Source organism: Neodiprion lecontei, chromosome 7 (assembly GCF_021901455.1).
Source record: "Neodiprion lecontei isolate iyNeoLeco1 chromosome 7, iyNeoLeco1.1, whole genome shotgun sequence".
In the NCBI taxonomy this organism is placed as follows: domain Eukaryota; kingdom Metazoa; phylum Arthropoda; class Insecta; order Hymenoptera; family Diprionidae; genus Neodiprion; species Neodiprion lecontei.
In genome coordinates this window covers 21,829,798-21,857,649 of record NC_060266.1, presented here as the reverse complement: position 1 = coordinate 21,857,649, position 27,852 = coordinate 21,829,798, and the positions used below count along the sequence as shown (strand labels likewise).

The window sequence follows — 27,852 nt, the reverse complement described above, 5'->3', positions numbered from 1 at the left end:
CGATCCCGCAATTAATTAATCCCTCGAGCCCGATGACGCGCGATGAGAAGGAGAAAAGAAAAAAGAAAAAAACAAAAAAATATCTTACTCCTCTTCGAGTAAGCAAATATTTCGTTCGTTTCATCGTCGATAACAACGCGTAAGCGCGTGCGATAAAGATAAACGAAAAGAAAAAGAAAATCAGCGCCGTTGTATGTCTTTTATTGTTTATAGAAACAAAAATTCTACCGCGTATTTCAAAAAAAAAACCAACAGGTAAGAAACACCACGACGACAATTCATCGTTTGTATAATATTTATATTTATTTGCGCATTGTATGTAATAATATACAATAAAAATTGCCTTAATTCTATACGAAACTATAATGACAAATTCAATATTAACTGCGACAGGGTCAGTGGCATTTATATCGAAGACCGTAGCATAAGGTAGGTCAAGTTTTTTTATTTTCCTTACGTAAATCCGAGAAGTTGAAGGAAGAAAAAAAAAATATATATATATATATATATATATATTTATAACACACTTCACACCCGCTTTTATCGTTACCGCGGTCAGAGAAAAAAAACACGCATAATTTTCCCAAAATCGATTATTCTTCGTTAATAATTTATACTCTGAATGTTAATTAAAAATGTTTACAATTATTATATATATGCACATACGCGCGCGTGTGTTTCTGTGCGTGTACGTCTATAATAAACGGTAAGTAACGAAGTGTTGAAGAATACAAAAAAAAATGCACGAAAAAGAATGTGTATATATATATATATATATATATATATATATATTCATGATTCAACAATACAGTTTAAATACAACGCAAATATATGATATATACCTACAATGTGTGTTTGTGTGTGTGTGTTTTGTGTTGCAACAGTAGAATATATGTGTATTTAATATAAATATAGATGCCTATGTATATAGGTAAGGTATACCTATTCAGATTGGCACTGACAACTGCAAGACTGTCACCAAAAATTTATCAATCGTTTGACAAACGCGAATAACGATAACTCGATAATTATCGTTCGATGAATTTAGCTTCGTTATATTTTTTTTTTTTTAAACTACAAACTTTTACGCCGTATCGCTAAATAATAACATGAGACAGAACTGTAACATCTGAATAATAAAATCTATGTATCAAGATATCTGTTGCTATTTCATTTTCTCCCTGTTCCGTTTCTAACACCCTCCCCACCCCCCCCCCCCCCTTCCCTCCCCACCCACGTATTACATATAAACCGAAAATTAACGCGTTTTTGAATAGACGGAGAAAAAAAATATATATATATATATCTATAATATGCATATAAATATATGTATAAAGTGTACAAACGGATCGCGGATGGTGCGAAAATTGATTACGGAAATGAAATAAACGATTGAAATTAATTTCGATGTAAGGCAGTAGTTATTAAATCTATGTATTATTATTATTATTATTATTATATATTATGTATACATATTATACAGGTGGTGCGAATACGTGTGTATGTATATATATATGTATATATTCAATAATTCCTTTCACGCGCGATAATTATGCGGTAAGTATAATTAACCAGTGGAATGATAATAAACCGTTGATTGTATAATTTGTTGTAGATAGTATCGATGGTTGTCGTTGTAGTTACGGTGGTGGTGGTGGTGGTGGTGGTGGTAATAACAATAAGTTTAAAATGAGCAAACTTTGAATCACAGAGTAGGCGAAGAACCCCTAACTTAGCTACACAGCATATTATAAACCTCGCTAACAATAACGATAAGGATCAGAGATCAGAGATCAACGAATTACTCGTGCAAAGTCGGAGAGCAAAGAGCGCCGAAATTACATCGATATAATATGTATATTGTATAGAAGCCAAAGCCAAAGACCCTTCGCAGCCTTTTTCTCGTTTGAGACATAACGTTTAACGTTTATTATCGATAATAATATTATCATTATTATTATTATTAGATATTATATCCTGCTAAATCTATTGTGATAACAAAAAATATATTTTACACAACTATTAATCATAATGTATGTATGTATATATCGTAATTATTTTTTGCATTTTTCACTTTGTTGTTGGTTTTTTTTTTTTTTTTTGTTTTTTTTTCATTCTTTTTTTTATTATTCACTTTTACTCGTTCTCTTCCCCGTTTTCTCGTATATCGTTTATTCGTAGAATGTTGTTGTCGTTATACGTTAGCGTTAATCGATTACCCCCGATTAATTCAATCGATCGTGTCACTCTTCTCGCAAATTAGCCAAACACTTCTTGAGTAATTCGGCATGAGCCTGGATTGAAATACGTTTTATTAATGCGAGTTAGCTTACGGCGATTTAAGGGATAATATGAATGAACAATCGTTGTACGTACTTTGGCGTGTTTGATTTCAAGCTCAGTTAACTCGATAAGATTCTTTTTAAACGCGGCCACTCGCCTGGTCTTAAAATCCGTAAGTTCTGAAATGAAGATTGTATTGATTCATTCGCATTGAATTGAACGTTGCGAAATATCCATTTAAAAAAGCAGTTTCTTAGTTAATACCTTCTTTTCCTTTTTCCGACATTTGTTCAAACTTCTCGCACGCCTCGGTCTGAGATTGTTCCGCCTTCGCGATGGATAGAATCATTTTGTTACACGTCAATAAATACAATATTAAATCCGGACAACAATTACACACTAACACATTTCAAGTGGAAATTTTTTTTTTTTTTCTGGTATATACTTTATCCTTTAGGATAGATTACTCTCGTTTACAAAAATTTTATTGAAAAGGCTTAATGTTTCACACGAAAGGTTTCTAGCGATTGCTCTTATATCGCCGTGAAACTAAACAGTCATGCTTTTCGAGAAATGGTCAAACCCTTGGAAAAAGATACTGAGAATAAACTATCGTCGAGGAAATATAATTGGTTTTTATTTTTTCTATGCAAATATCGAAGAAAATTAATTTAGAATATTATATATCCTCGACGATTGTCGGTAAAAGAGAAGAAAAAATGAGAAACAAATTTCTTCTTACAAGAAAGTAATTACCATACGATAAACACTCTAAACACGAATGACATATCGTAACAATATGTACATATTAAATGGTATATAGAAATGGGGACACACCTCTGCAACTTCCAGTGCCTTTTAGGAGCAAGAAAAATTAAGATGATCAATTTTTAAAGTTTCAATTTTGTCAAAAAAATTAACGTCATTATTAGTTTTTGCCTCGTGAAAAAAAAAACAACAGAAAACAGGGGAAAAAAAACGCGATCAAGTTAATAAATTTTCGTAACAAATTAGATGTAGCGCAATGATTTTTGAAGCGCGAAAAAAGACAACCGTGGAAACATCGGCAACCATCCGTAGTCAAGCGAAATAGCTTTGCGGCGGTGAAAAAAGAGAAAGAAAAAAAAAAAAAAATTGATTTGTTCTCATTACTCTATACAATCAAAACTGTTTACAAGTTACATTCCAATCAATTATAACCCTGTATTTCATTATCAATTAACATTTGATCTGAGATGTGGCCTAATCGAAAAATTTTATTGATAAAGGAATAAACGTGGTTTACCAATAGAGCAAAAACCGAATAAGCGATCGATGATAATTAACCAAGGGGTAAAACTATGGATTCCATTACTTACGGCATGAACATCTTTATTTTTAGCGCGAGCTTTTTCCAGGGTACGATTCGCAGTTTCGTAAGCATGAAGAGCTTTCAGTCTCCTAAATAACAACCGTTTCGCAGCAGCAGTATCTCTCATGTAATATCTCAGAGTGTCGGATAGTTTTAAATCTTCATCAGACGCGACCCTGCCTTCGACTTTCTGAAAATGTAACAAACACGTCAGAAACGACATCCGTTGAATTAAAGACCGAGAGGGAAAGATCGACGCTAGAAATTACCCTAAGTTTTTCAAGAGTTTCAGCAATCTTGGTGAGAAACCTTTCTAATTTGCCATTATCTGTCGTAGCGAGCTGCAGAAGATTGGTGGATATTTTTATGTACGAATCTGCAACATCCTTGTGTTTAACCGTCTGACGATCGGCTCTGCCTGTAGATTCTTTTAAATTTTGATGATATTGTTGAAGGAACGTCATCTCCTGATCAAAGAAATCGTTAACATCTTTAACGGTAGCGGATAAATAATATTCGTCCGTAGTTTTGGAAAATGATTTCACCAATCCGCCAAACATCTCCATCTTATTTTTCCCTAAACGATAAAAGTTCAATTATAGATAATTGCAACCAACCATCAATTTATCGACTCTGACTAAGATACCAATATTCGTACCTCTCACGCAAAGATCCTGATCATACTCCAGAAATACTCTCAAATTATGATCGTTTCGAAATACAGGATGATGCGCCAGCCGAGTAAGGAACATTTCGTGCATCGCAACAGTTTTTTTAAACGTCGCAAGATACTCGCTATAAAACGATATCAAGTGATGTTGATATTTATACATATTAGATCTGATGCAGAATTGATAAGAGAAAATAATAATCTAGCCATTGCAAAGATTATTTCAAAGTTGAACGATATTTCACAACTGCGAGAATTTCGCGGTGAACTAAACACAGTGACTTACGCCTCGAGCTCTTGCTTCATTTTGGTAAATTCTTCCCTAGTCATAGTACCCTCTCCTTCTCCAAGTTTTTGTAGCTTTTCTCTCGAAGCATCAAAATCAGGCCTCGGTGGCACAGGTGGAATCTATACGGCGAAACAATGCAATGGAAATGATAGTCAAGCCATTCGTGCGAAATTAGCGCTTCTAAACAATCTTCAAAGCCTGGGAAAAAACCATCAAGAGACAATTCCAGGAAACTCACAATATATCCGGCATATTCTTCGTTCTCCTCAAATCGATCATGAAGCCAGACAAATTCCTCGTGTTGCCTGACGACGAGAAATTCAGGCTTCTGAAACTCCGGCAAGGTTGTTTTGGTATGAACCGTAAACTTCACCTTATCCTTTTCGCTGAGCGCGTCTGATATATCGACTTGCAAAGATTTGTCCGACAAGTCGATTGTGTCGGCGTGAATAGTCTGTAGGAAAGTTTTGATGAATAATTTGAATCGAGACTATTGAAAGTGGATTCGACGACAATGGAACGAAAGAAGACAGAATCGAGATACGAAATAGAATAGTAAAGAAATGTTATTGAAAGTATAAAGTGTGTGAGAAAAGCTACCTTCTTCGGAGGCGCGCTGTTCAATATATCATTCGAATCGCATATTCCATCCTGGAACAAGTTGAAGAACATATTGTTTCAACGATAAATCTGAATTAAAAACGACTTGTACTTTGCTAATCCTGAATCGGATGATTAATTTGTGTCATAAAATGACGGTCATATGACAGACCGGTTGAAAAACAATCCTAGTGATAACAGGTACCACCTACCATCATGGCTGCAGGCGTCTCCTTGACACTTGACACGAAGCAACTGTCAAATTGATGATATTTTCAAAAGCAAGATAACGGGCAGAAGGGAGGAAAGAAAAATCAAATGCGCAGAAACAATTGCCAACCGGATGATAATATGTGTAGTGTAGCGCAGTTTATGAAGAGATGCGGAAAAAAATACCGGTAGCGTTGACTTTCGATCAAGTAAAACAAAAACACCGTTCAAACATGAAATTGTTCGCAACGGCCGCGATATTATGGCTTATTTTATACCTCAAAACAATTTACCAACTAAACTCTCGCGATCAGCTGTACTATCACGGTGCACAGCAACGCCCACGTGTCACTTTGCGACACTACGCGGGCATAGAGTACGTAAGATTCAAAAGAAACGCTTTCACCGCATGGCGGGAAAATTTGTAAGTTCCGTTCGTAACGAACTTCAGAACTTTGGACTATCAAGTTTACGGACAATAAAAAAGCGGAAAAGTGATATTCGGAATATTGTGTTGAGATTTTTTTACGTGAAAAACAATTATTTTAACCAATTGTATTGTTCGATTTACGATTGGAGCAGTAACTTGGCGTGCGTTCCGAAACTAGCTGGTAGAATTAAAACTCCCAAGGACGGATGTGGAGCTAATCACGAACACGACAGCGCAAAAGAGATGAAAGATTGTTGACAGCACTCGGAGCTAATTTTTGAACGCACCCTTGATTGACCACGAGAAAGAACTTTTATTTTTGAAGTGAAAACTTCTTCAGCACGAGAGTGATTTGAAACTCGATGAAATAAAATGAAACGACTATCGATATAACGAAATATAACGAACAAGATCGAAAACAGTAATTGACGCTGCATTTCAACGATATATTCATCAAATCCAAACCAATGCATTTATTTCATATTTTAGTTACCATAAGCCATTCGTGTCATTTATTAAAATTAAAAACATGGAATCGGAATAATGAAATGTAAAATAACTTTTAAACCTGGTACCAATATTAAATATAATAAATAAACCCTATAATTAATCCACTCCTGATACTGCATTTTCCTCATTCTCTCGCAGTTTAGTTTCTAAAGGTTTCACTTTTACCATGTGTGAACTGCACACATTTTTTTTATGTGACAATCTTTTCCTATTAACATACAACCAACGGTTATTACGGAAATTCGGGACTGAAAACAATCACCAAAGTTCTATGACCGATACACAAAATGACACTATCAATGCACAGAAATAGGTAGAGTTGTATTAATTTCAGTTACTGTAAAACATCGCATGAAATAAGACGTCATGTTTCGGACCGAAAACTAGTTAACCGGAAGCCCAAGGTATTATTCAACATTACTTTACAATGTGGAGGCGTGATTAGGTAAGTACACTTTGTATCTCTCGCTATGCGCTGTGATTTTATGAGCCTACGCCCGTTCGATGAGGCCACCAATCATGGTGCAGAATATGAGAGACAGAGTATACTGATATTACCCTTAGCTGGTCACGCATTCGAAAATTCAGATGCTACCTCCATATGTATAAGCTCGAGTATTTGAATGCAAGAAGGAAATGGGCTCATTCACTTCAGTGACGTCGAGTGGTATTTTTGTGTAGAGAATCATGACACTTTTGTCCAATATCGGGTGCTTTCCATTTACTGACTCAAGTCGAGTTGTGTCACTATTTCTGGTGTATTCCTTTGCCCAGATTGGCCGGTTACACCGGGAATAGCGACACAAGTCAATTTGAGTTAATAAATGGAAAGCACCCATCACAAACATGTACCATATAGAAACAAGACCACTAGTGTCACAGAAAAAGTTAGTCCACGTACTTACAGTTTTCGGCCAAAACTTAGAACCACGTGGTATTAAGTCCACGCCACAAAAAGCGCATCCAATTCCCTTGATCAATTTACGTGCGAATAGCAGGGTAGCGACAATTTTGCAAACATTAGACTCCCGGAATTTTACCGTAAAAAAATGCAGGATTCTCTGAGGTTTACGTACGAAAATTAGGTCATGTTGGGCAGCTTTTAGGACCGAAAGCTGCATAAGTTGTTCACCGTGAATATTTAAAATTAGATTTAAAAAACATACTATTGTTTCGTTTCACATGAATACTTGGAAATTGAACGATACCGTTTCCGAACGTAAGCTTGATTGAATTTACGAAGCACAGCTGAAGTTTGAAAACCAACCAAAAAAAAAAGAAAAAACGTACGTTTTTCCGTATGTTCCATAATAATTCGCTGACTGTTCCCGATTTTCCTGGTATTCCCGATCTATCGCCACCCTGACTCGATCACTGGACCACTCGACCTCTCAACCACTCAATCGCTGGATCGATCGTCACTCGGACACTAGGTTACTCCATCACTGGATCACGGGACCACTGGATCACTCGATCACTCGACTAATCCAGAAGGTGACGTCAAAAATTTCCGCGTCATTTCTGCAAACTTCATTTTCATTGTATGAGATATCCGTGTATCATATAATTTGCTAATGTATGAACGTCTTGCAATGCACCCTCGCAAAGGGGGGTTACAGGAGGATTAAAATTACAGCAAAAAATAAACAAAAGAAATGTATAGCCACATTTGCGAAAATTGTCGTACGCATTAATTGAAACATAATAATCTCAAAGGATATAGTCTTCCACCTAAATTACACGACAAAACTCGTCTTCCACCCACAATAATGCGAAAATTTGTTTTTAGAATGTATACCCGCAAGGATGAAATCGATTACAATGCTTCTTTCTATAGTAAGAAACACAATAATAATAGTCTTCCACCTATAAAATACAACAAAGGTAGTCTTCCAAGCCTATGAAGCTGCGCCTGGCATGTGGCTACAACGCTGCATCTTTACCTACCTGAATTTTCACGAAATTGTCTCTTAATGTCATTGTAAAAACTTGTTTTTTTTTTTATATTAAAGTATTTTATCGAATTTCATTAATATATTTAAGTCTCGATTTTCACGGTAAAAGATCTAGTAAAACTTCCCGCCAAAGTTTAAATTCATTCCCTGAACAAATGTGTAACATAAAAAAAAAAAAAAACCTAATGATAGTCGTTCAACTATTCCCATCAACAACGTTCGTCTTTCGGGCAGGTCCTGAAGATGCAACGTCGTAACCGCATGCTCGGCTCAGCATCACAGGCTTAGAAGACGATCTTCGTTGAATCTTAGGGCGGTTTAGAAAAGGTCCTCTTTTTTTTAGATTTCGCTTTTCTCCGAGATTTTTGCACTTCTCCGCTAGAAAATAGCTCACGCGCAAGAGCTGGGCTGAAAAATTTATTTTTACCAGTACCTCAACGACATTGTAATTTCGGAAAAAAGCTATTTTCGAGAATTTGAAAATTAAGGTACCCTCAATACTTCGGTGGCTATGTTCAGTATGACGAAACAGAAATTCTTGAAAATCCTGAGATGCGTGCGATTTTTTATAGTACCGATAATTCTATGTTGAAATTCATCGAAATACTTGAAAGTTGAGGGAATTATATTTCACGAATTTCAACATACATTTTTCCGTATTAAAAAAATCGCATGGATCTCAGGTTTTACAAAAACTTTTATTTCGTCGTACAAAATATAGTCTCCGAAAGATTTGAGGATACCTCAATTTTTGAATTCTTGAAAATGTCCTTTCTTCAAAATTCCAAAATCGTCGAGGTAGCAATCAATTTTTTTTTCAATCCTGCCCTTTCGCGAGACTATTTTTTAGTAGAGAAGTCCACGAATATCGAAGAGTGAAATCTAAATAAAGGCTTTTTTCTGAACCGCCTTAAATGTATTTTACAGGTACAACACTATTATTTTTGTGTTTCTTATTATAAAAAGAAGCATCATAATCGATTTCATCCTTGTGGGTATAAATTTTTCAAATATTTTATCGCGCTTACTCACGTGGATGGAAGACGAGTTTTGTCGTGGAATTTAGGCGGAGGACGTCATTTTCTAACCTATTATGTTTCAATTAATGCGTTCGACGATTTTCGCGTGTGCGGCTATATATATTTTTTTTTTTGCTAATGTGACCCTGTAATTTGGTCCTCCTGTAACCCTCCGTCTTGGGGGTGCGTTAGAAGACGTTCATATTGGTTAAGTTATACGATACACGGATAACGTATGCAAGAAACTGAAGCTTGAGGAAATGGTATAATGAAATCTGTCGTTAACTCTCAGACTAAATCACTCGTTCACTGGATCACCGGATCACTCGATCACTCGATCTCCCGGCCACTGGATCAATCGTCACGGGATCACTCGATCTTTGGATCCCTCGATCACTCGATCAAAACCAGGATGGAGCCAATTTTGCTCAAGTAAAATTCCCCGACTTTTTCCGTAAAAAATTCACAATTCTCTGACGTTTTCCCATAAGAATTAGGTAATGCTGGGTAACTTTAATGATCAAAAGCTCCAGGAGTTGCGCAACTTGAATATATAAATTTAGATCTAAAAAACACCTAGTATTGCTTCGTTTTACAAGAATAATGAGAAATTGAAGGATACCATTTCCGAAAGTTAGCTTAGCTGACTTTACGATGAATGGTTAAACTTTGAAAACGATTTATAAAAACGTACATTTTTCCCTAAGGTCTATCATCATTTCCTGACTTTTCCCGAGAGACAAAATTCTGTGACTATTGTCGTTTTTCGAGGTCTATCGCCACCCTGGAAAACGCACGGCCGATTAATCAGTCAAGAATCCTTAAATATCTAGGAACTGTCGCAAATTTCTGTAGAGATCCAATCCGCATCTGCGTTTTTTTGAATCCGACACATTGTGATGCGGATTGTTGTTTACAGATGCGAATCAATTCCGGGAGGGAGATGGGAAGGCATGCATTGTGTGGCGTGGCGGTCGGCGGTCCTCTTCGACGCGAAGTCTTCGAGCTCAGCATCTCTCCCCATCTAGCGTACCACGGAACGCGATAGATGATCCAGAGATGCGTGCCCATTCAGACGATCACAATGATCAATCAAATGAAATAATTGTTAACAATGACTGAATAATTAAATTGAACAGCTGAAAAATTGTCGCAGAATGACAAGAAAAGAGGAACTAAACCTCCTTAAAATTTGAAAGCGTACGCATGGTCCGAAGATTATTACACCAAGACTTTTTATGTGTTCTACGAGGAAAGTCACTGTGATCGTTTGACGCTGTGAATTACAAAAGTTAGTAACATCACGGTGCATCGCGACCTTCCTACCCTTACCTGTTTCCCAACGGAACCACCCAACGGAAAAGAGAGACTCACACACACATGCATAAACCCCGCGACGAATCCCAAAACGTCCACCTACCTACCCGGTTACCTATATTCGATCTAAACGATTCTCCATTTTTTCCAACACACACCATTCTTCATCATTTGCGCCGTGGTCACTGACTTACATTTTCGTTGGTTATCTGTTGGGAGCAAAATGTTTTTGTATCGTAGTCTGCCTACTCGTTGTCAGAATGAAGTATCGCGGTTGTATCTCGCCAACCGTAAAATTGTATGTATTATTTTAATAAATTTTGGCAGACTATCGGTACATCAACCTTTTGTAAAATGGATTAGAAACATCCTGTACGTTAATACGTATTTTTCTAAGCGAGCTAAACCTGCAATTGAGCAATACTTGTTGGCTGTGAAAAATTAAAAATGATTCCAGACATAACAGGCAGTTTGATTAAGTTACATTATGCCAGACTTTGGAATTTTATCAATCAAACAATCATATGAGTACGATTGAAGAATAGTTGGAAATTCAAACCTCAGGTGAATCCACCGCTTAAACGACGTCATAAGTAAACTCAAAATAAATTGTTGTATCAATTAAAGCTAAACACACTTCGTCATCGCGAGCGCCGAGTAAGCGATGGCTACCTGCCACGATGCTCATTCCGCTTTTAGCAACGTGCAAAATTTCTAACGTGAATTAAGCTATGGTAAAAAGAATTGCAAGAAAAAAAATTATTCGGCTGAAAGTCAAGCACCGTTGCAATCGCGAATGAGCCTATCCATGCAACTAAGAAATCGAAGATTTGTGTAAAAATTGTTACCGCCACGCCACGTGACAGAGGACACCCAGGGAAATACCCGTAACCTAAACACATGCAAACTCACCAACCAACGTTGCCGAGTAATGGAGGAGTTACTCGGATGTCTCTGCTTAAATCTGGAAAAAACAAAGAAGGAAAATAGAGTTAATTTAGAAAATTGGCTTTTTTGCTCTTAAATTAATTACTACTTTTGTCTACTTCCATATTTATTGAATGCATGTTACGCAAAGAGAAAAGTTCTACTTCGAATGTACGAGCTTCGATTATCAAACAATAATCAAAATAAGCATTGTTACCTCCTCTGGGATGCTCCACGCTTTACAAGTAGTAGTTCTGGCAGCATCTGAGGAAGAACAGTGAGGCGACGCACAGTTAACACTGCAATAAGAACACAACAAAATTTTACTCACACAATGTAGACTTGGATTAGAATCTATATTACTACAGACTCTTTGTATCAAAATAGTGTTTATTTCATAATAATTTAGTGGTATCCGATGTATGAATAAATAAACTGTAGAAACGAATAATAGAAGTTTGATAAAATAAGCACAAGTATTGAATAAATCAGTGAGCAGTGTTCGACATCAGTCAAGATTAACCAATCAAATGATTCGCCATCAAAAGGAACATTATAATTCAAAATCACATTTACGTACCTTTCACTTTTATTCACAGAAGTGGATGGTTTAGTTTTCACCTTGAACTCAAAAATCCATCGGCCAGGTCACTTCCTTCAAATAATTTCTAGTATCGTCAATAGTGCTGCAATGTAGTCTGTGCCTGTAATCAGGTAAGAGATGACATTTTCTTCGTATTTCATATTCCAAATCCAATACACGCACCATTAGAAATTTGCGATTGCTTTTATAGAATATAATCAAATACTGAATAGCAATCCATTTCAACCAAAAGATAAATTTTTCGAAATAAAATTAGCGTGATAATATAATCAAAAATTGTCCGAAACATGTACCTATTTTTTATTCTTCCACAATAGTGTGACCGATCAAGACTCCCTTTCATTCGACCAGCGTTCCGATCGATAAGTTTTTATTTGTATACAAAGTACGCCACTATCAATAAAAAGTATCACGCGATGATCACTACGCTACAATTGCATTTCACAAACATTCACTTATCATCCACCTGAGAAATTTAATCCGCGATCTAAAATCCGAAACGTGAAATTGAACTGTCACATATCGGAAGGTCCGTTTTATCAAGATGTAAAAAAGAAAACAGCACATTATCGTGGCATTTCGTCGTCAGAAAACGCGTGTATGTAGTCAAAAATCCGCAGACGATCAGTAATACCAATCCGTCAATAAGCTGTCTCAGAAAACTTTATACAGCTATAATCAAATAATAAGAATCTGCAGCGTAATAACACTTGATTCCACACTCACTCTGACCTTCTGTGTTGTAGCTGGCTGCCTGATCAGTACAATAGTAAACACGTGCTGACAATGCAACTACGCATTTATCGTAAACTAGCGCAGCGATCAAAAAAAAAAAAAAACAACACCGGGACAGAGAGAGAAGGCTTGATATCACTTAAAGCTGAAGTTGCACCAAACAATGAGAACACGAGACACAAAACTCACATTCGATATTCACAGGCTGTTTATACTTTAATAACTCGTTTTTTTCTTTGGGCCACGCTGCCGATCGTGTGTTATTCACTGATGAACATAGTGGGTATATATTTTGAACTATCGGCAAGCGTGTCTTTCCTTTGACTGCGCAAAAGCGAATAACGCAGCGCAACGCGACGATCTCGGAAGCAAGTTCAGATCGGTCAGTTCTAGACAACGCTGACGAGCTGCGCGAAGTGAATGCGCAGAGACGCGGGCTGCTCGGGGTGTCAGGCGTAAGTTTGTATTCGCTGACGACCTTCAGCGAAATGGAATATACGTAGAAATGAATGAAGAATATGAGAAAAATTATGAACCTTGTTTCTTCTTAACGTATGAAGACATTATTTAAACAAATAGAGTATATTTGTTGGTAACGTGTCTCTACGGTATTACATACGTATAGTAAAAGGACAACCGCTTGTCGGGCAGCGCTTTGCTGCCGTTCCCGACACATTTTCACGGACAATTTTCGCTTCGCAGTATCACTAGTAACTTACTAGATGTTACCTACATCTACCTAGTAATTTAACGTAGCAACAGCAATGCTCACAGATGCTCATAGCCTTGCGTTTACTGCTCTGCTGTTCGGACAGTACGTACGAATGAACGTCAAGCAGGAAAAACTTGCGTTGGAAGTGCAAGTTAACTTTTAGCGAATTGCTGCTGCTTTGCTGCCAATGAAATTCTAGCCTAAGACTACCGCGGCATATTTTGCTGCCCGTGAAAATCCAGCCCGAGAAAAATTCACTGAACGAAATATTTAACCACGCTATCTGTAGCCGTATGACGAAAGATTTTTACTTCGTTATTTAGTTTTCTTACCTTTGTAGCCAGTTATCCACGTGCTTGATCCAACACCGAGCCAGCCATGGTGTAAGTAATCCAGCCGTCAATGCTGTCATTATTTTACGCGAGCTCGCGTCCCCTGATGTATATATCCTGGCAAAATGTGTAAATAAATTTGTAAAAAAAGTGAAATTTGGTTTATAATATCAGTATTTTCTCGTTTTGATAATTACCGACTGAAATCAGTCAATACTTTGTGAACGAATCAAGTGTACGAGGCACCGATGAATGAGAGTTAACCTCTTCGAAATCACAACTACTGAATTACATCTGACAGTAATGCTGTCAGGCTTTGCGTATTCGACCTGAACGACTTGGCTTTCAAAAGTTTTGAGGATTACATTAACTGAATAGTAAAAATGGCGGATGTACGCGATATATTGGACATCGAGGTACCGGCCGTGCCAGAGGTTACAAAAGAGGCAATTTTTGGTGTCGACAAGAAAAACAAGAAACGATATGAGTACAAAGTGCCAAAGAGGCCGGAGGGAATGCACCGAGAGGTCTACGCTCTCCTCTACAAAGACAACAATGACGTTCCACCTCTGTTTCCAACAGACACGGGCAAAGGCTACAAGCAGACGAAAGCCAAGCTCGGAATGCGCAAAGTGCGACCCTGGAAATGGACCCCGTTCACAAATCCAGCCAGAACGGATGGTGCGGTGTTTCACCATTGGCGCCGAGTCGCGGATGCTGGCAAAGAATATCCATTTGCCAAGTTCAATAAGAAAGTTCCAATCCCATCCTATACTGACGGAGAATACGTCCAACATTTGGTCACCAGCGGATGGACTCGCTCCGAAACTGACCACCTCTTCGATCTCTGCCGACGATTCGATCTTAGATTTATTATAATCAAAGACAGATGGGATCGTAATAAATTTCCCGACAGATCTGTTGAGGATTTGAAGGAACGGTAAGCTGGAAGGGGAACTTACATGTTTTGCATTTGGGTATCGAATGTGCGAAGAGCTAGAACGATGCTTGCCAGCCTTTGAAAAGTTATTCAATAAAAGCTTTGATATCCCTCAACTTTTTCAGATATTATCAGGTGTGCGGTGCTTTAACGAGAGCCAAATCTCACAACGATAAGGTTTACACGTTTGATGCGGAGCATGAGAAGCGGCGGAAAGAACAGCTGAAGAAATTGTTTGAAAGAACGCCGGAGCAAGTCGAAGAGGAACAAACTTTGCTATCTGAGCTGAGAAAAATTGAACAGCGGAAAAAAGAGAGGGATCGTAAAACGCAAGATTTGCAAAAACTTATTACGGCCGCTGACCATCAGGTTGATCCCAGAAAGACTGAGAGAAAATCAACGAAGAAAAATAATAACTCTAATAGAAATAGACCTACAAAGATCGACTCGGCTCACGTAAGTATATAATTAACTGACCCAATTTCAAAGCGTTGCTATTTGTTGCTATGAATTTGGAATTTTCAGGTGGTCGAGTCGGCTGGAATAAAGTTTCCAGATTTCAAAAATAGCAGCGTAAGCCTTCGTTCGCAAAGGATCAAACTGCCCAGCAGTCTTGGCCAAAAGAAAATGAAGAGTATAGAACAAATGCTGACGGAACTTCACCTAGGTAAGCCTGAATAATTTACCTACTCGATTATCATTCACTGAAAATACATTATTATTTCATATGTACATAAATACAACGTTTGACATTTCTCCTTTCTTTCGGCTGTTACAGAACTGAATCCGCCTCCAACGGAACAGATATGTCAACAATTCAATGAACTACGTAGCGACATTGTGCTGCATTACGAGCTTAAGGGTGCGTTAGCTACCTGCGACTACGAACTACAATCCTTGAGACATCAGTACGAGGCTCTAGCTCCTGGCAAGGTGAGGATGAATTTAGAAACCAGAACCTAATCGTTTCTACGTTGTTTGAATCTAAGCTCGAGAGTACTTTGATATGTTTGAAACTTAGCAATATTAAAATTACAATATTTGTTCAAATTTCCCCAGACTCTGACGATTCCGCCATCTCTACTGCCAAAAGTTGAACCAGAAGTTAAGGCAGATATAATTGACGTTGTCGGCTCACCAAGTATGCCAAATGTAACCCAGTAGAGGAGATTCATTTTTCATACTCCCACGAGTACCGAGCACTTTTAGTTTTAAGAAGAATTAATTTAAGAATATATCCGACGTTCCAGTACAAGTTCCTAATGCATTAATTTCTCATCATTCATCTATAATTTTGGAATTCGTCGTCGCTGATATCATCGAATTTTTGTCATCTGGAACAGAAAAGTACAAAATCAGGAGAAATTGATGGATCAAATGATTTATCATTGGGAAAACTGTAATCGATGAAATCATTACCATCATCGTAAACAAAAGGCTTCATCAAGAGTACCATGACTAGACCAAAGACAGCGGAGCCACCACAGGCGTAGATTATAACATCCCTGTAATAAGCCGGACAGTCGGACAGGCACTTCCTGGAATTAAGAGACAGGAAATGTAATTAATAATGCAAAGAGCACTCAATAAATTTTACTATTATTATTTTATCACAAACTACTTGCATTGATTGAATCGCCATCACAGCCAAGCCGTTGCTCAATTTATCGGTAAAGCTCATTGCTCCATAAACGAATGCTCCGCTGTCCGAACTCTGGCCAATTAAATCGGCAGTGATCCCAAGACTAGTGACGAGCATAACCGAGCCACTGGCACCTAGAAAATTAAAAATTAAAGATTGACCATACCAGTTATAATTTGCAAGCCATAAAAAATGCTCAAATTTACCAAGCAGCATGGAGACCGGGTATATTTCGTACGTGGTATACATTTTGCCGTTTCCAAGTCGAATCCAGACACACGCAGTCAATCCAAGCATTACTCCGATGAAATAAGATACTTTTCTTCCCAGTTTTGTGTTCAATCTTTCGATTATTAAGGAAGTTATAAAACTGCTGAGAAACATCGTTAACGGTACTACAGCCAGCGATGTTGCTACCATTTTCAAATAGTCGTGTAAATACAATGGTATATAAACTTGTGACAAATTAACAAACAGTCTCGTGGGCATGTAAACACCGGCTACTTTATAGAACTGAATATCCATCAGTATAGTACCGACAGATCTCGTGTTGCGTCTTTGAGGTCCTGTAATGGACAAATTCATACGCGTTGGTCAATTTCTATTATTCATTACTCTTTTAACACTTTAGAAAAATATCTACCTGTCGTATCGCTGGTTCCTTGTTCTTTTACATAAATATGAAATATTAAGGATGCCCAAGCGCCAACTGCCAATCCGATTATTACCACTGTTTGAAAATGAGGCGCATCTTTTGGTCCGATCTGAGAATTCGAAGCGGTGTCACTCGTTATGTGCAGGACTGCCCAAGTAATGCAGTAAACAAGTACATTTGAGCATACGGTAAAGCTATACCTGTGCAAATAGAAAATGATATCCGTGAGCAATGTATCAAATGCTAATTACGCAATGGTGACATGTTTCTGAAAAACTGTAAAAGTTTGAAACTTTGCAACGATTCTAATTACGAATATATACAGAATGCGATTACGGAAATAGTATTCACCTAATTGCTGTAAGTTCTGTTCTCTCGTGTTCGGATGGCGTTAGATCGGGAATCAATGAAAGATGCGATATTTGAACGGCAGCCCAGCCGAATTGAAATATGATAACAAAACCGGCATAATAAACTAATTGAGCCCACTGGTGAGATCCTTCGCACTTTATGCACGGCGAGAATATGAACGGAAACGAAAAAACCACACCGACGGTGCCTGTGCGAGAATCAGAATGAAAAGATTATGAAATCCGTGGAACAGTGCGGCGCTTTCTTCTCTTACCCAACAAATGCCAAGTTTTTCTCTTTCCGTAACGACACAACCAGAAATCATCGTTTCTATCGCATTGCAATCCGATAAAAGGTGTCGCCAATGCATCGGCCACCTGACCGATCAGCATTACGACTCCGGACAACGCGGCGCTAAACTTGAGTACGGAGTGAAAAAATACCAAAATATACGTGAACCACATGGAGGCGCAAATGTCGTTCATTACATGGCCCACACCATAGGCAAAGCGCAGCCTCAACGGCAGCCTTCTGACAATCTCCGTGTAATCACTTGAGATGGAATGAATCGACCTTTGCATTTTGCTCCTCTACCGTTTGACGACCACAGCTTTTACCTGTGTAGCAGATAAAGGAAAACTGTGAGTCAACAAAGGCCTCGTATTGCAAATGAGTATATTTTATTATATATCGCCTTTATTTATATATTGCTTATCAAACTATTCCGTAATACCGGACTTAACCAATATCCGCAACTTCTTTGACGAGGTATTATTCGCTTATAAATTTTTATAACAGTTTTCCGCTCAGTTTCTCTACCGCATCACAGTATGACAGATCACGTGACTGTCAAAATGACAATGTAAAAGAGGGAACAACACGAGCGGATGTTTTCCGTCCGTATCTTGACATTTGCGATGCAGGGCGGCCATGTTTGTTCTCGTAACGGTGTCATCACAACGTGGCTCGGCTACAGCTTGATATCGTGTAGTATATTGTGCTATATTTCAACGCTGTTCCGATAGTTCATAGAAAAAAGGTAACCCGTTGCGAAATTGAAGCTGCGTTGCTCGTCGCTACGCTGTCTGATCGTGAACTATTCCGAATAGCCGCTGCAGCGTCTCATTAGTAAGTGCAGCACGAACGGCATTGCGAATATCTTAATTAGATTCCGCGCACCCCCGCGGGATTATAGCCAATGCGGTCTCTTTGAATTTCGCTTATTATCGTTATCGCGCCGAGGTCAGAGCGGCGATGAACGATTATATGCCGTTTATTGGGATCCAAAGATCGGTTAAGTGGAAATATTGTGTTTACCGCAGATCGCTGAACTTGCACTCAACGTATAAAAGTCACGCGCAGCATTCATTATGCAATATTAATTAACGCGAAAAAGATAATCGCGAACGACGTTTACGATCGTTTAATATCCAGCTGCAGCGTTTGCCGCAGTTGAATTTAATTGCTCGTAAGACTCGTTGTTTATCGGCGATTTTCAATTTTTATTGTAAACTTTGGCTTTTCACAACTCGCCGTTGTACGGTTTTAGATTTAATTATATTAAATGAAACGAATACGCGTATTGAACGTGCAATGTTATTACTTACCCTCAACCGTATTTTCGTTCGACAAGATTCGGAATTGTTAATAAGCTGTAATTTGGATATAACTTCGTTCGAAATGTGTACAAACCGATAGCACCGATTACGCGTAACAAAAGAATGCCGAGCACCGATCATACCTATAATGGGAAAATTAACTATAAAGCTAAGCACGCATTGAAATGCGATGTTGACGGTGTTGCCTCAGTCCGCAGACAATTTTATTGGTGTACGCAACTCGAGACGGAATACTATTGCTCCATGACGTAATTGATTCGAGCATGAAACTAGTTGCGTTGACGGAAGAATTTAAATACGGTTACCCCTGGGAAAATGTTGAGATCGGTACCCGGCGAGTCAGTGAGTCTTGGTCCATAAGAAACTGTGTTGGCGATCCGGTAGCTTCTTTATCGACAAGAGCCGTTTTGCATGCAACCCCATAAAACACGTTCAACCCCGTTAGAATAGGCAACCCCTTTTTCGTATAAGTCTGGCAGTCTACAGTTTAACGCTAGTGGTATTACTAAACAGCTACTGCGATTGAACCACTGATATATGTATACACATGTATCAGTGGATTGAACACTGAAAACTCATGCATATACGTATTTATCGGCTTTCGATTCGTAAACGATCATAGAAAACTGTATACATGTAGATTTGCCTCGATTAATTATTCAATAAAAATTCCTTCGTCGTTAGTTTGTTTTAAATCGTCATTGTTTAAAATACGTGCACCGGATGCATGCGCAGATACGATGAATTTCTCTACCGAAATTATAAAGCTGATGCCAAAGTTACCGACGAAACAAACGATTCAAATGCCGGACCTCGAATCCCCCCGTCGTCTGTGTACCAGTCGGCGCAATGCACGACGGGACGATGGGTTGTGCTGGGAGCAGATACAAGATGGCTGACACTTGTTAGTGGTGTATTTTTGTTCGATTCAAAGTGCATTTTACACAGCGAAGTCGAAGAGACTTAAACAAGAGTAATCCAGCGGCGAACGGAGTGCCTTGATAGCGGATAGTATTTCGACGAAGTGACTGTAACCGTAGGGAGTCTCAGTGTCGTGAAATTTTCTATAATCAGATATTTTGATACAATGCATGTATACGTATAACCGGGTGTGCAGGCGTAGAGGGATTCAGGATAGATACTTACGCGCTGCTTTGATGTGCTGTGAAAGTGTGTTGTAAAAAGTGTACGACGATGATAATTATTCGTCAGCGTCAAGGAGCGTCATGTTAGCGCGGATTCTTTTCTTACGTTATAGCGATGCAACAATAATTCTTGCTAAATACTAGTGTGCGCTCAATAAAAGATATAGAGAAACCTAGTGTCTATGGCCTAAACCTTCGATCATATTCCACTCCTCGTCGCGACCAAAACTCACTGTGATTCACAAGGCTGGTTCTGCAGGACGATTCCGCTGCTGCTGCTCGTTATTCAAAACATCGAAAGACGCTGTCAGTGGATTAAATGAAAGGTAAAAAAGAGCGCATAGCGCTACACAGATTTTACAATAATGAAACAGTCTCTTCAACCCTATTTCTCCTCACTCCGCACGTTGGTATTTACTGATCCTCCGCCGTTAATTAACAGTCTTGTAACGGTACTCGGATTAGCCTGTCATCGCATTGTCGTCGACTGTCAATTGTCACAAATGCGTACGCGGCTTAACCTAATCGGTGTTTACCGACATATCATTCGCTTTTATTATTACAACAGATATCACGATGTTCCCGAACTTTTCTCCTAATCCGCACATCGTCGTCGTCGTCGTCGTCTTCGTCTTGAAAACAACGAATCTTGCCGAAATAATCGGCCGTAACTTTGCAGGCCGCAGACCGAGTTACGTGGGCTAGAAAAGTCGACGCACTTCGAACACACGCAAACGTCGCTTCTTCTTCTTCTTCTTTATGGGCGGCACAAACGCGTACGAGTCTCGCCTCTTCCTCCTCCTCCGTCTTCTCCTCATCCCGAGGACGCTTTCCTGCACACAACATTATCAACGAACGCATCCCGTGGCAGAAGAGTCAGCGGTTTCCTGTTTTTTCGGACTCCTTTGTCGTTGTTTTATCCTCGACCCTTTTTCGCGCTAAATTGGAACGCGTGTCTCCCTTGCATATCGACCGTTATTCCTCGGAGTGAAATAATATAACAAACAATCTGCCGTCGACTCCTCCTAGTTCGGTATACTTGTCAGGTGAGTTGTTTACGTTGGCACGCGCGTTTAACCCTTTGAGTCACACGTTATTGTGCTGAGTCAACTTTTGCAACGAGATTGTATTTTATCGGTTTTCGGGTCGCTGATTACGAATCCGAGTTCAAATTTTTTTCATCCAAGATGGCGGATCCAATATGGCGGACGAAAATTTCAAATTTCACCGAATACGCGCAGTAAAACTCTACGCAGGGGTTTTCGAGGTCGCAGTTCGGATTCGCCTTACTGAATTTTCAACATCTGATTTCAGATTGGTAATCAGCGACCTCAAAAATCCCTGGACAGTGTTTTTTCTCCGGATTCGATCGAATTTCAAATTTTCATGCGCCATATTCGATCCGCCATCTTGAATTTTTAAAATTCGATTTCAGATTTGTAATCAGCGACCCTAAAGACTTGTACATGTGTGGAGGAATAACTTTCTCGGAATTTAATTATTCCTACAATTTTCACGATTTTTTAATCATTCAATTTCCTTTTAACAACAACAATTTAAATTATATCGCAATAATTACTCTCTAGAAATAACAAAAAAAAAAAAAAAAAACGCCAAAGAAATATGTTTTAAAAGTTCTCCAAATATTGAAAAAATGGATAACTTATCACTACGATTCGAAGGGCTTGAATAAGAAATCCTTCTTATCCTCTTTTTGTTTCTTTCTCTCTCTATAATTTTTTCCAATTCTCGTTCCCTTTATCCGTGTAATGCCTACCTCACTGCGTCTGAACTTTTTTTCCGTCTCTTTTATTATATCCCGAACGAACGTTTTACTTTTATCGCCACACGGACTTTATTTATTTATTTTTCTATTTCCAATTCGTACGTCGAAAAAAACACGCGCACCGCACAGCTGCAGACGTCCCTGGGTTTTAATTTTTCGCGGACAATTATCGTCGTCTCCTCTCTTGGCTGTGTTTGTTCGTTTTTTTTTTTGTTTTTTGTTTTTTGTTTCTTATTCTTTATTTTCTTATTTCTTATTCTTTCAGTTTTCCCATCTTCTCTTCTATTTATCGGAAATTTAAATATTTACACAGCCACGTACGTTTCTACATTAATCTTCTTCCTTTTTTCACTCTTCTTCTCAGCACATGCGTTATAGGTATACTACACTCGTTCCATCCTTCTCGTCCTCGGCTTTTTCTAGAACAATTAATAATATAATCCATTCGCATGCGTCTAACAGCGATCAACTCGCGACGGTGTAAACATAAACGTCTGTATATCGCTCGTTACACACGATTGTATTTTTCTTCGTCTCTTTTCCTTAAAAAAATAAAAAAAAATTTCCCTTGTTTATAATTCATTGTCGCAGCAGTTCTTCCATATCGTTTTTCTTTTTACCTCCTCTCTCTTTGTCGTATCCGGAAATGCTGCTGGCGCATTGCTGCGCGATATTTTTGCGATAAGGAAAATGGATCGCGTTAAATATACGTATTATATTTCATTAGTAAGTAATTTTTTCGTCATCAAAAGTTTTTCGCAATCAAACCAACCTTTCGCGATCAATTTTTTTTTTTTTTTCTATTCTTAATTTTTTTTGATACGTCGGTCACGTTACAAGCGAAGATAATCAATTTTCGCGTCAAGGAATGGTTGACCAGCTGATTTTTTTAAACGACGATCGAGCCGAAGCAGCGGCACCAATTAACAAACGTCAATTTAGACACGACGGTGATAATTATACGAATATTCGTCGAGGAACGACGACTCGACGCAGCCAACAGAATACGCGATTCGATTCGTCGAAACGACCTTGACGTTGTCTTACGTGTGCATGTAATTAATGACTTAGGGGCCATTCGTTAATTACGTAAGGGTCCCGAGGGGAAGGGGTGGGGGGGGGGGGGGGGGGGGGTTAAAAAAATCTCTGCGTGCCCTTATCTTGGCGAGGGGAGGTTAAAACTTATTCTCATACTCTCTTTTCGATCTTGTAAATAAAAATTATAGTACGTTCCTCCCGTTTGTTGATATTATTTTAATTATTCGGAAAAACTACATAGAATCTTACGTAAGACGGGGAGGAAGAGTTTAAGAAATCTTATGTGCCCTTACATGGGGGCAGGGGGGGGGGGTCAAAAATTACCAAAATCGTCCTTACGTAATTAACGAATGGCCCATTACTTACTTGCTTACTTACTTAAATACTTACTTCGTTCCCCTCGGCGCATTTATCGTCACATATAGATCAGTTAGGTAATATCTAATCGTGCAGTTACGAACAATGAAATAGAAAAGAAAAAAAAATGACACACTTTCAATTTCAAGGTCTATATATATATAATATGGTGGAAATAATTATTTTCTTATTTTAACAACGATGATTTTAAAGGAACTAAGATTGAAAAATATCGAGTATTTTTTGTTTCATTGAATACCGTTTAACGAATTTCAAATTTTTCACTTCTCCAAAATCCCGAAATAACGGTTTTTACGAAGCGTGGAATCGTTACGATAATCTTACCAACTTTAACACGATATAATTTCGACCTCTGACTACCAATTTTATTTTACGATTAACCCTTTCACTCACAAAAATTTTCACGCCCTAGTAATTATCACGGTTTATCGTTAATTCTCACTTCATATTTGTGATGAGCGACTCGAAAAACTCCCGAGTCACAAGTTTCGGCTAAAATCATCGAATTTTTATAGTTTTTTCGATTCTACATCCGCCATGTTGATTCCGCCATCTTGGATTTAGAAATCATCAAATACTGATTCACTTTAGATTCGTGCACGGTAACCCTGAAACTCAGGCTGATGTATCGAGTTGAAAAATGTGTGAGCGAAATGATTAAGTAGAGAAATTCGGACACTCTCGTAATTCTGGTATAGAAATTTTTAGTAGGTTATCATCGTACAATTTTTCGTAGATTATCGTCTTTTGTACAGACGATTATAGAACGGCTCGGCTTTGCGCCGTCTTTTTCTTCGTCATCGAATGTTGAAATGGATATGAATTTTTTTTATAGAATATAGTCAAATTCCTGGTTTAGAAACGTAACAAATGTTGACTTTTTCACAAGACTCAACTATTGAGTTAAGGTGAGTTGAAACATGTACGACAGATTCTCTAAATCCGTCCGGATCGTACTGAAAAGATGAAAAGATCATTGTTCGAATTTATACACAAATTTTAATAACAGGTACTTAAATTGTTCGTCGTAAGTTTTCCTCGTGCGAGGATCAATACAAGTTCCGATAGAGCAAAATTCCGACAAATTAAAATATACTCGCACAGCGTGATTCACTCGACGAGTGGGTGTGAAAAATGAGAAAAACCGAAAGTCAAAATGATCAGGATACCGGACATAAAAATATGCTGAAATTTCACCATGTCAGAAATTTACGGATCTGAAAATCTTTGACGTTTCGTCAAAGTTCGTTTTCCTTACTTAATCGAGTTTCGTCACCGAATTATTCGTAACTTATCAAATTCGGAATTTCAATCCCGCCCCATTTTGTGGAAACACCTGCACCTTATGCGAACAATTCTCTCCATGCATGCGATAGGCTGCGTCGTGTATCACACACACACACACACACACGCGCACACAAAGAAACGCGAAAGTCGGACAGCGTGCGTTGTGTTAGAAATTTAACGCACTCGGTGCCGGGTATAGCAGCCGTATTATAAAACGGCTGTGCGCCAAACACGCCTTCTTCTATTCGATAAGGAGAAAATAGAGAGACGGATGATCGGGTCGAACTCATTGTCAGTAACGTTACTTTAACGATGCATGTATTCACAAAAAGAAAAAAAAAAAATCGTTTACACTCGCATCCGTAAAATTTTTTGAAATTCAGCTAGCAAATAATAACAGCAAAAAAAAACATGTTCAAACTTTGTAAAAGTCGACTTCTTGAAAGTCCTTCTCTAAACTGTATAATAACGATTTTTTTTTTTTTTTGTTTTTTTTTCTTTTCATCAACTTGAAGTTAGCAACTTCAGTATCGCGAAGTATCGACGAAAGATTAATATTCTGCAAGTTTAGAATGTTTCTAAATTACAAGTAAATTATTTTTTGCCAAATTATAGTTTCGCGAATGTTAATGTGAGTTGAGAGAGCGATGCGAGTTACAATATTTTACACCACCAGTTCAGGCGTTGTTTAAAAGTACCCACTTGTAGTCATTTACTATCTTATTATGCGTTCGCGCCTCGTTTTCTCAACACCGCGAGCGTTTCTAATCGTAATTTACAACAACGTAATCTTCCCATCTCTCTCACTCTCTCAACACCGAATGATCAAACCTATATACACCTATAAGTTACAGAGCTGCTTTATCTCTCGGACCGGTGTGCAGGTGTCGATGACGATGACGACGACGATGATGACGACGATTATTTAACATCGCGTCGCGATAAACTATACTTTGTTACTTTGTTACCCGATGGAAGATGGGAACGAAAACATTTATGACGACTAAAACTTATTGCTCGGAAAGTGAAAAATCAAGGTCGATTTTCTATTCGCAGATTATTTTTCTTTTTTTTTTTTCTTTTTATTATTCATTCTCTTTCTCCCGTCTCATCGTTCTTCTCTACTTCTTTTTCCGCGACGAAACGAAACGCAGGCGACTCGGTTCGTCCGTTGCACTGCCGGCGAGAGAGGTGAGCTGGAGGAGGAGGTAAGACGAGAGACGACGGACGAGGGATGAATGGAAGCGGTGGTCCACGTCGCAGTGCCGCTGCCGCCGGTGGAAATGGGAGCGGAGTCGGGGAACCTCCGCCGATCGCCACCCTCGTAGTCTACAAGGACGAAGCAGGATACGGGATGAAGGTTTCCGGCGACAACCCCGTCTACGTTCAATCCGTCAAGGAAGGTACGAACCCTCGAAAACGTGGAATTGTCGGGGGACTTTTTAATTTCGCTGTGGGAAAAGTTGAAGATATCAGTTTTCTCTGTCGTGGGAAATTGGAAATGGATTTTTTTTTTTTTTTTTTTTACGTACGTCATAGTTTCCTTCGAGACGAATTGAATTTTAATACCGAGTGTAGAGGTGATAAGCCGAACGATTTTGGTTTTAGTAATTTACCAGAAGTGGGGAAATTTGAGGGAAATCCAGGTAATCTGGTAATGGAAAAACTGAAATTGTCATGAAAATATCCAATTTTCGCCTACCAATTTCTATCGAAATCCGAATATTATTAGATTTTTTTTTTAAACATATTGAATTCGATAATTTCATAAAAATCCAAATAGTCTTGGTGTTTTTTTTTTCAGTCCATCGAATACGCCGAATTTAAATTTTGTAAATCTGACTTTAGACTCGCGATTACCGACCCAAAAAACTTCACGGTATCAATTTTCGTTCAAATCCATTCGCAAGGTATCATAATTTTTATTTTATTTTTTGGAATTTCGTTGTTTAAATAACTGAAAAAATACTAAGACGATCGAAGGCAAAATCTAATCAGTTATAAGTTTGAAAAAGTCCCGTCGATTGAAATAAAAATCATTGAAATCCGATAACTCGTTCTCGAGATATCGTCGGAAAAAAAAAATAAAAAATTGATCACACAATTGATTTTCTAGATCTCGAAACATCGATATACGTAATTATGTATATAGTTTGGTTATAACTTGAACCAATAAATCTAACATGATATTATTATTCATTTTCATTGGTTAATGATCCTTATGTATCATATTTTCTTGTAACTGTTGCGATAACTTGACGCTCGCGTAACAATAAATTGACGTTGAGTTTGTCGCCTTGTTTAGCTGAAAAAAGTCGTCGTAGCTGTAAACTAAAAACGAACGAATTTAACTTTTCAATAATTCAATAAAATATAGTTTCGACAACTATCTCATCTACATTAAATAGTTACTATAATTGTATCACATTTTCTTGTAATTCGAACAATTTTACAAAATCGTTACTGGAACAATCACATCTGTTTTACCTTTTTTTTTTTTTTTTTTTTTTTTTGTTCCTCTTATTTCATGATTCGTTTAGTACAATAAAAAATTTTTTTCGATGCAATTGGGTTAAATTTGGTAAAAAGCACACGAAACGAAAATCATTGTTTCGAGATTTAATTATTGTGAAAAATGTAAAATAAAATGTACACGTGTTGTATAAAAATTACGGTACAATCAAAGCGAGTATCTTTATTTTTCACATGTACCGCAGCCTCGAGCAATTAATTAATTAATTATAAACGCGATCTATGTACAGTGTTTAATAATTTGACGTTTAAAATCGTTTCAAATGTATTCTTGATTTTCATTTTCAATTGTGCTTGAAACATTTCAAATTAATATAATATATGCACATGATCGTGTGTAAAATCAATAGCGCGAAAAAAATTCACTCCCGTCGGTCGATGATTATACGTAACGAAACTCGCTCGCGGTGTGTTTTGCAAATATACAAGAAATTCTACCGCCTGCAGTTATTTGTTTACTTTTTAACATATCGCCGACTCGGACGCATTACATTATAACTTCTTCGTGCTTGAACGCCTGCTTATAAATACATAA

General features: G+C 38.0%; 4 protein-coding genes and 1 long non-coding RNA gene across 17 annotated transcripts in view; 2 read left to right on the top strand and 3 right to left on the bottom strand.

The window, feature by feature from the left end:
* Positions 1–1,418: 1,418 nt before the first annotated feature.
* On the bottom strand, positions 1,419–5,730 carry LOC107218950 (sorting nexin-6). Of its 4 annotated transcripts, XM_015656997.2 has the most exons (11): positions 5,406–5,730; positions 5,194–5,244; positions 4,832–5,047; positions 4,591–4,712; positions 4,293–4,429; positions 3,904–4,211; positions 3,642–3,824; positions 3,121–3,138; positions 2,548–2,611; positions 2,377–2,462; positions 1,419–2,294 (listed from the first exon to the last, which is right to left on the bottom strand). In XM_015656997.2, the coding sequence occupies exons 1-11, from the start codon at positions 5,409–5,411 to the stop codon at positions 2,244–2,246; spliced, it is 1,242 nt and encodes a 413-aa protein (XP_015512483.1). In that variant the 5' UTR covers positions 5,412–5,730; the 3' UTR covers positions 1,419–2,243. The 4 variants fall into 4 exon arrangements, with proteins under 4 accessions (XP_015512483.1, XP_046601021.1, XP_015512485.1 ...); XM_046745065.1 differs by lacking the exon at positions 5,194–5,244; XM_015656999.2 differs by lacking the exon at positions 3,121–3,138 and having other exon boundaries at positions 5,406–5,728.
* A 5,815-nt stretch (positions 5,731–11,545) lies between these two features.
* Positions 11,546–14,045, bottom strand: LOC124295404. The gene is made up of 4 exons (XR_006905360.1): positions 13,945–14,045; positions 12,142–12,265; positions 11,779–11,860; positions 11,546–11,598 (listed from the first exon to the last, which is right to left on the bottom strand). It is a non-coding gene; the product is annotated as an uncharacterized LOC124295404 (long non-coding RNA).
* Positions 14,029–16,501, top strand: LOC107218943 (DNA methyltransferase 1-associated protein 1). Its single transcript, XM_015656988.2, has 5 exons — positions 14,029–14,884; positions 15,010–15,340; positions 15,410–15,551; positions 15,663–15,817; positions 15,944–16,501. The coding sequence occupies exons 1-5, from the start codon at positions 14,328–14,330 to the stop codon at positions 16,046–16,048; spliced, it is 1,290 nt and encodes a 429-aa protein (XP_015512474.1). The 5' UTR covers positions 14,029–14,327; the 3' UTR covers positions 16,049–16,501.
* On the bottom strand, positions 15,579–20,657 carry LOC107218942 (major facilitator superfamily domain-containing protein 12). 5 transcript variants are annotated; one of them, XM_015656987.2, is made up of 8 exons: positions 20,530–20,657; positions 17,807–18,149; positions 17,533–17,740; positions 17,170–17,381; positions 16,733–17,092; positions 16,510–16,660; positions 16,304–16,422; positions 15,579–16,218 (listed from the first exon to the last, which is right to left on the bottom strand). In XM_015656987.2, the coding sequence occupies exons 2-8, from the start codon at positions 18,111–18,113 to the stop codon at positions 16,163–16,165; spliced, it is 1,413 nt and encodes a 470-aa protein (XP_015512473.2). In that variant the 5' UTR covers positions 18,114–18,149; positions 20,530–20,657; the 3' UTR covers positions 15,579–16,162. The 5 variants fall into 5 exon arrangements, with proteins under 5 accessions (XP_015512473.2, XP_015512470.2, XP_046601272.1 ...); XM_015656984.2 differs by lacking the exon at positions 20,530–20,657 and adding an exon at positions 19,140–19,269; XM_046745316.1 differs by lacking the exon at positions 20,530–20,657 and adding an exon at positions 18,312–18,560.
* LOC107218944 (rho guanine nucleotide exchange factor 11) overlaps positions 20,486–27,852 on the top strand; it is a 43,538-nt gene continuing 36,171 nt past the window's right edge. For 4 of the 6 annotated variants that reach the window (XM_046745315.1, XM_046745313.1, XM_046745311.1 and 1 more), the window contains exons 1-2: positions 20,486–20,622; positions 25,940–26,188. In XM_046745315.1, the coding sequence (XP_046601271.1) occupies positions 26,020–26,188 (169 nt within the window). In that variant the 5' untranslated portion in view covers positions 20,486–20,622; positions 25,940–26,019. Of the gene's footprint in view, positions 20,623–20,972; positions 21,343–25,651; positions 25,823–25,939; positions 26,189–27,852 lie in introns of those variants that run through there. The other 2 variants (XM_046745310.1, XM_046745309.1) reach the window with 2 other exon arrangements.

Bases quoted from the DNA above. Each gene is read 5' to 3' on its own strand.
- LOC107218950 (XM_015656997.2), bottom strand. The intron at 4,713-4,831 runs GTGAGTTTCCTG...TTCGCCGTATAG, and splicing joins AAGAATATGCCGGATATATT to ATTCCACCTGTGCCACCGAG. The intron at 2,295-2,376 runs GTACGTACAACG...ATTTCAATCCAG, and splicing joins TTGAAATCAAACACGCCAAA to GCTCATGCCGAATTACTCAA.
- LOC107218943 (XM_015656988.2), top strand. From the start codon at position 14,328: ATGGCGGATGTACGCGATATATTGGACATCGAGGTACCGGCCGTGCCA. The intron at 14,885-15,009 runs GTAAGCTGGAAG...CAACTTTTTCAG, and splicing joins GTTGAGGATTTGAAGGAACG to ATATTATCAGGTGTGCGGTG. The intron at 15,341-15,409 runs GTAAGTATATAA...TGGAATTTTCAG, and splicing joins CAAAGATCGACTCGGCTCAC to GTGGTCGAGTCGGCTGGAAT.
- LOC107218942 (XM_015656987.2), bottom strand. From the start codon at position 18,113: ATGCAAAGGTCGATTCATTCCATCTCAAGTGATTACACGGAGATTGTC. The intron at 17,382-17,532 runs GTGAATACTATT...CTATTTGCACAG, and splicing joins ACAGAACTTACAGCAATTAG to GTATAGCTTTACCGTATGCT. The intron at 16,219-16,303 runs GTAATGATTTCA...TTTCTGTTCCAG, and splicing joins GCCTTTTGTTTACGATGATG to ATGACAAAAATTCGATGATA.